Source organism: Marmota marmota, unplaced genomic scaffold, assembly GCF_001458135.2.
Source record: "Marmota marmota marmota unplaced genomic scaffold, marMar, whole genome shotgun sequence".
In the NCBI taxonomy this organism is placed as follows: Eukaryota; Metazoa; Chordata; class Mammalia; order Rodentia; family Sciuridae; genus Marmota; species Marmota marmota.
The window spans coordinates 436691-444171 of NW_026000068.1; the positions used below are offsets into that span (position 1 = coordinate 436691).

Below are 7481 nucleotides of genomic sequence, written 5' to 3' on the forward strand. Positions count from 1 at the left end.
GGAAGTCTTCGTATGGTCACTGAAATTTGAATTACTGGACTGTTTATTCTCTTTGTTCTGCTCTCTTCACATCCCAGATATTGCTTGGGTGACTCTTTCTGCTTTAGAATTTCCTTTATGTCTAACGGTAGCAAAATCTCTTTTGTTAACTAAAAATGCCTTTATCCTCTTTGGAAGCTGTTTTGTTGGGCTAGTGTTCCAGGTCGGCTTGGGTTTTGTGGCATCCTGCTGATGATGTCATGCCCAGTTTGGAGGTAGCTGGGTGGTTGGTGGTGATAGACGGCTGGCTGTTCACCTGCCCTGGCGTGGTCAGCCCCAGCCAGGAAGCAAAAGGCTCCCTTGGGTAACGATAACCCAGGGCCTGTGTGCTGTGCATGCAGCGCAGAGGATCCTCCTGCCCCTCTGCAGTCTCTTCTGGGGTGTTCCTTGTGGTGGATGTCAGGGTTAGAATGTCAGGCCCACTTTGCCAGGAGGTGACGCTAGCACAGGCAGCGTGCACTCTGAGGAAGGCAGGAGACCATGTTGTAACACCTTTATTCATCACTTTACCAATGACACACGATGCTACGACAGCACACACACAGGAGAAATGTGCAGACAGACAGGAGCTGTTTCACTAAAAATTTACAGGCCAGGCCACGAAAGCAAGTCCAACAGGTGACATGGTGCCTTGCGCTCTGTGGGAGGGACAGCAGGGCCTCAGGACCCCAGAGACCTTCCTGGTGAGTGTGATTTAGACATCAGCAGAAGAGCCTTTCTGAGTCGGAACACCCAGACACCAACATTACCCATCACACTGATAAAGTGATACGCTCAGTTCTCCTTAACGTTAATAAAATCGTGTAAAAATATATTGCATATATATACATAAATTTGTTTCCATTTCTTGAAAAAACTTAGTACAAACTAGTAGTATATTATCCCTTTCAAGTTTCTTTTAGGTTGTGCAAGTTTCCTTTGTCGTTTGGCTTGGTTTAGTTGTTAAGAGGTCTAAAGGAAGAGGGATGGTTAACATAAGAAGGCCTGTCCCGCCCGACTCCCATCCCGTCCCAGGGACAGGTCATGCCCTGAAACACAGAGCTCACCAACTCCTCAGTGGTCAGCCAGTGGAGGGAGGGTAAGCAGTACAGTGTTTATGGACGTCTGGCCTATCGATAACTTCACAGTAGAGCTGAGTTGTCACCCTTTGTTGTACTGAGCAGTGACAACAGGTTGTCCTCATGTGGCAGGCGCTGCGGGGCAGAGGAGCAGCGAGCGGGCTTGCGTGTGCCCTGTGGGAGGAAGTAGCCGACAGGCAGACACGCTTCCCCGTAAAGGGACAGGTGTAAATGCTATAGGTGTCCAAGCCCTGGCACCCTCCAGCCACACTCCCTCCAGTCCTGCCACGGTGCCAGAGCAGCTGTGGCCAGTACTGAGCGCACCGTGTGGCCGTGGGAGGCAGCTGCAGCCACCCAGGCTGCCCAGCGCCTGCCCCAAGCTGCCAGCTACTCAGACCCTGGAGGGGTGACAAACAGGTGGGGGGTGGCAGGAATCATGCAGATTGAACCACTAAGGTGCCTTTTCAAAATGTCCCTGCATCTGCTGTCATTGTCGTCTGCCCTCAAACATAAGACCAAGGATATCAAAGGTGTAAAAATAGTCCAGTATAAATATATATCTTTTGCTATAATATTTTTAAACATCACTTGAACTTTGATTTTGGTAGAGCTAACCACTACGACCCTTACAGACCACTTACTAGGTGCTTATCCTAAAGCAGTAAACAGAAGTAAATAAGCCTCTGCTAGGGTCAGCGTTCCCCACCACTCTCCTACCGCCTCCTTCCCTGAGGGTGACACACCGTCAGCTCCGTCCACCTCGACAACCTGCCCCTCTCTCTTGGGTGTCACCTGACAGAACCTGACTTGTCACCAGTGTCTCCTTATAATTCATCCCTGTCTCCTGGATGTTACCTCCCGACAGAATGTCACCTGAGAGAACCTGTCCTTGTCTCCTGAGAGTCACCTCCTGACAGAACGTGTCCCTGTGTCTTGGGTTGCCTGCTGTGCAGTTTCTTTTACTCACACGTGCGTTTGCCCCTGTGAACCGTGGTTAGTAGAAGCTACTTGGCATTGAGAAACCACGCGACAGAGGCGGGACCTGCCCACAGCTCACGGCGTCCAGAGCCCAGTTTTAAAGTGTGATGACCACGAAGTCTCCTGGGTTGGTTTTTACTGCCCTTTCCTTGCTAGGGACACAGGTGGGAAGGGAGGGTGTGTTTCAAAGCTACAGTCTGAAACTGACCAGAGAAGGATATGGTCCTTACCCACGTGTGTCCGAGGAAGCCCCTGGAACCTGTTGGGGACAAAATGGGAACCACTCGTCTGATGCAGTGCTATGTGCCAGGTGCCACGAGTACCATGTGATGGGACAGCCTAGCGCATTGGGCTTTCCTGCCACAAGCCCGAGGGCATACCAGGCTGGGATGTGGAGGGCCACCAAGGTTTTTCGTCAATAAAACCCAAGGATTTGTTATGGTGACCAGGAATGCATTCTCCAGTTCTCATGAGAAGTGAGAGGACTTGGTCTGGCAAGGGGCGTGCCTTCAGGAGCCAGAGCTGGCTGGGGCTGGCACTCTGCAGCCTGGGACGTGTGGCCCTGCCAGTCTGTGCTTCTCTGTCCAGTTGTGGGCAGTGATTTCATGAGGTGTTGGCTGCGTGGACAGAGTGCCCAGTCACAGGGGATTGGGGTCCCCTGAGGATGGCACTGAGATGGCTGCTTCTGCGTGGATCCAGTTTCCTGTGTTCCTGCAGCCAGCCAGCCCACGACTTGGTCTGAGTCGTCCTTGTCCGACAGTGACTCACTGACCAGCAGACAGTGTCCTGGTGCTCCACACAGACTGTGGGGTCCCAGGGAGCATCCATACCTGATAACGTGGTACAGGACCCCTTGGGTGCCCCCCTGGCCCATCCCTCTACCCTGGCCCAGGGCACGTGCCTGTAGGGACTGTTGCCCGGCTTGGCCATGATGATGGGAACTAAGCTTCACAGGCAGAAGAAAGGGGGGAAGAGCAGCCTCAGACCAAGAGATGGCCAGCCACGGGGGCCCCCTGGGAACCAGGGGTGCTGGAGAGGGCAAGAGCCAGGAGGGTGTGGCTGTTCCGGGGCCCTGGGACTGGGGGACTGGGGAGACCACTGATGAATACTGCTGCTAGTTTGAATACAGGGCTGTGGGGATAGTGGTGAGATTATGTAACACTTCCCACGTTGTTTTGGCCTCTAATCTATTCACACAAAAGACCAGCTTGAAGTCTGGAATGCTGGGCTGGGGTTGGGCACCTGGCAGCTTCTCCCCAGAGCAGCGAGATGACACCCACAGGGAGTCCCAAAGCCTCAGACCCAGTTCCCCTTGTCATCCTTGCCAGGCACCTGGTCTCCCAGGACCTCAGAAGGATGCTGTCTGCTGGGGCCACCCCATCCTCATGGAGGCCATCAGTGTTGGGGGACTCGGGGAGCCTTCAGCACTCAGGGACTATCAGCTGGGACCGAGGGCTCGGCTCTGCTCTGCTCAGGGGCTGGGGTCTGGCCCCCACGGGGCTGCAGCTGTGACTGGGCACTCTTCAGGCTCAGGAGAGGTGGGTGGCATGTCCACCTGCCATGGCAGGAAGAGGGCCTTACTGTCTGCCTGTGCTGTGGGCTGGGCTGAGAGTCCACCTGAACAGCCATCCGGACAGTCAGTGGCCAAGAACAAGCAGGTTCTTGGAAGCATTTCCCCAGGCTGCCATGGGCTCTTCCCAGGACTACAGCCCCGCGGGTTGCTGTGGGCCCTGGTGACAGTCGTGGCACACGCCTCTTAGCCTCAGTATGGCACAGGAACGCTCAGTCCCTGTGCCTGCACAATACTGAGGAGGGGCTGCACGTGGCAGCCTGTGGTGTGGGTGGCAGGGTCCTGGGCCAGCTCTGCACTGGCCCTGTGCACTCAGCTGCCCATGGCAGAAAAAGAAACCCCAGAAAATGCCACTGGCCTGGCATCTCCCTGGTTCTGAGGCTTGGTGTCCTGCACTGTGGGGTGTCGGGAGGACGGAGAGCTGAGGACGCTGCACAGACCCTCACTGAGGGAGGCTGCAAGCAAAGCCGGGCAGAGCCAGCACAGCCATGCAGGAGAGCCCAGAGAGGCCCTCCCTCGCACCGAGGCCACTGCGTGGGCTCTGCACCACACATCTCCCATTCTGGCTGGTGACACAGCAGGGCGAGCTGAGCCCCCTGGACCACTCTAAGCACAAGCGGTCACCATTGCTCATCACTGCTAGGACAGCAAAGGGAAGGAACTGCCCACTTCACTCCCAGGCCACTCCCTGGGCAGCCCAAGGTTCTGCTGTGGCTCCTTGGCCTGCCTCTCACCCCACTGCCCTCAGCACAGACCTGTCCACAGGCACTGCATGTGTGGCCTGCCACACGCCCTGCCAGGAAAGCATGAAGGGCTGTGGCCCCTGCTCGTGGGGCGCCTTGGACACTGCCTGCGTCCTGCTGGGGTAGCAGTTTTATTTGTGCTGTTGGTTAGTTTGTTAACTCCTACTGCCTAAGAGGCTCCTAGAAGGTGTCAGAAGGTCAGTAGGGCCTCTGACAGGGTCTGCCCCACTTGTTCCCACACCTAACGGCTCCCAGAATGCCCCTTTCCCTGCAAGCAGGTATCCAGTGTGGCATAGTCCTGGGGGACAATTTGAAAAGGACCATCCACTTCCCAGTTCTGGACGAGACAACTGTGTTAGGAAGGGTCAGTGAATCAGGACCCAAACCTGGGTCTGAGAGGTGTTGCCGGGCAGGAGGTAGCCTGGGTGTTGTCCCCTTCCCAGCAGGCAAGGCCAAGGTCCATGAGTCCTGCCCAGTGTGCAAAGGAATGTGATGAAGTGGGACGGGGTGCCAGTCGGGCACGCGCCTCACGCGCCTCACGCGTCCCCAGCGTCCAGGGTGTCGTGCAGCTACTTGCCCCCCTGCACCTTCTGGTCATAGGTGCCTGCGTGTTTATAGCCAGGCACGTAGCCTGACTCATCCACCAGGTCCACGCGGCCAGCCTTGCCCTTGCCCTTGCCCGATGGGTCGAAGCGCTCCTTGTGGGAGCCGGTGAACTTGGTCGTGTCCGTGAGCCGCGACACGGTGGGCGAGGACACGGCTTTCTGCAGGGGGAAAGTGGGGAGAAGAGCGTTAATGCGAGCTAAGCAAGGAGGCAGTTGAGGACAGCCACTGGCCGGTGACTCAGCGGGGCCGAGGTCTGGACACACCCACCTCCCCTGCGCCAGCTCAGTCCTGGGTGCGGGGTGACGGATCTGGCCGTCCTTCAAGCTGCCCGATGTTCGAGGGTTGCACGCCTCTAACTGCAACCAGTGGCCACCCGAGAACAGGGGCTGTGGGAACCCGGCCCCGCCCACACCGGGCCGCGCCCCTCCGGGCCCTGCCCAGCCAGACCCAGCCCTGCTCACCGTGACCCCTGAGATGACAGGCGCACGGCCCTCAATGAGCCGGTGCACCTCGCGAACCGCCTCCTCGCTGCTCTTGTCCTTGAATCGCTTCTTGGCCAGCTCCTCCAGCGCCTCCTGGAACTGCTCGAAGGTGATGGTCCGGCAGGACTTCCCTCTGTGGATGCGGGCGGGCCCCATAAGCATGGGAGCAGACACCCCCAAGACGGCCCCTGCCCAGCCAGCGTGCGTCCCCACGCCTGCTGTTTGGCAACCCGGGGCACGCAGTGGCCACGGGCAACAAGCACTGCACACTGCCACCAGCAGCCAGCCGCCCAGAAGGAGCCCGGCAACACTCTGTGGTGGCCGGTGGAGTCGCCTCCCTAACCCACACCTGCACCGAGGCCCTTCCCTCGGTCCCCTGTTTCCCCTGCCCTCATGGGGTACAGTCAGCCAGCTGGTGGCTCTAGGTTAGAATAGCCAGAGCCAGGATGTGTCCAGACACAGTGTGCCCAAACACATCCCACGATTTCACCACGTCCTCCCTCAGGAGGTCATCCAGGCAACTTGAAAATGTTCCAAAGTTTTCTTTACCTTACAATTTTGCTTTAAAGACATTTTTCAACTTTGATAGGATCTGTCCCAACTAATCCAAATTAGTGAGTTTTTCAATGTCTGAACTCTGGATGAGGCTCAGGTCTGCAGAGGACCCTGCGCAGCACTGGGGAATACTAGTACACCAGCCAGAAACAGGCCGCCTGGAGGGGCCAAGCAACTGTGGCTGCCCACTTACAAGCCCCAAACGTCCAGGGCCCAAGAGACAACGGACAGTGAACGCTGGCAAGGGTGAGAGGGGACCTGGCACAGTCAGAATGGTTTAAAAAATGAGAGCCAAGTCGGAGAACTGAGTGCACAGTCCCCCAGGACTGTGCACGGGGATGAGGCCAGCCAGGGGGACGGCAACGCCTGCACATACCAGATCCCTCCGACCCACACCTGGCCCCACATGTGTCCACTCAGACACATCCCAGTGCCCCTGAAACTCAGCACACTGGGGAGAGGATGCGTGAGTCAGTACAGGTTTCCCAGAAATAACTGCACACGCTGCATTAATGAAACAAGAGTGGGCAATGTATCCAAATATCCCACCGCCCCAGAGACACAGATGTCTATCAAGCCAGGAGATGTTGTCCTCCGCCCTCCACAGGGAAAGACGGGGACTGCACAGATGCACAGGTGACTCTGCAGCCCCGTGTGCAGGGGCCTGCCTGCAGGAAGTGCCAGGTACGGCACTGGGGTCTGGGGGGCTGCATAGGTGAGCACCATGGGTCCCACAGCCCCATCCCTCGGTTCTGGCCCCCGAGAGATGAAGATTTGGCCCTCACCTAGCCCCATGTGAATGCTGTCACAGTTTTAGTCACAGTCACTCAAATCTAAAAACCCCAAAGTCCTTCCACACTGGACTTGCAAATACACTGTGGCATGTGGACACCAAATGAGTGATGCCCAGAGGGACACTGGACCCCAAGTGGCCAGGCTGAGGAGCTGGACGTGGAGACGCCTCCACGTGGCTCCCCACAGAACCCGTGTCTTCCAGAGCCTGGAGCGCGCACACTCTTCCCTGAAAACCTGAGACATGTGGATCAGACGCCCTCAGGTCAAGAAAAGAGCTGAACTTGAGGGGGGAGATGTCCCCCACTGGGAGGCCCCAGATCCTGTAGCCAGGACCCTTATGCCTCTCCAGGGAGGATCACTGAGACCCCACCACGGGACTGTGCCCCCCAACACATTCTAGAACTATCTGCTGGGGAAAGGGGCTCAGTGGTGTAGTGGGGGGAGGCTGTAGCCCCCAGAAGCTCACAGCTTGCATGTGCCAGCTATCCCCTGTGATATTGGTTGAACCAGCCGCCCTGGGCTGCTGGACCCTGCAACCCAGTGCCTGGGTCTGACAGCCTTGCTGTCCTCTCTGAGCCCTGGGGGCCTCTCTGTTTGTCCCGGGCTGTCAAAGCCACTCTTGTCTCCTGCTCACTGGCCTGCTGGGGGGGGGGGG

At 57.3% G+C, this 7481-nt stretch overlaps 1 protein-coding gene across 1 annotated transcript in view; it reads right to left on the reverse strand.

Moving 5' to 3' along the window:
- Positions 1-517: 517 nt before the first annotated feature.
- The window catches only part of LOC107146355 (tubulin polymerization promoting protein), a 27869-nt gene continuing 20905 nt past the window's right edge, over positions 518-7481 (reverse strand). Inside the window, exons 3-4 of the mRNA XM_015490436.2 lie at positions 5456-5609; positions 518-5152 (exon numbers count right to left, since the gene is read on the reverse strand). Of these exons, the coding sequence (XP_015345922.2) occupies positions 4958-5152; positions 5456-5609 (349 nt within the window). The 3' untranslated portion in view covers positions 518-4957. The remainder of the gene's footprint in view (positions 5153-5455; positions 5610-7481) is intronic.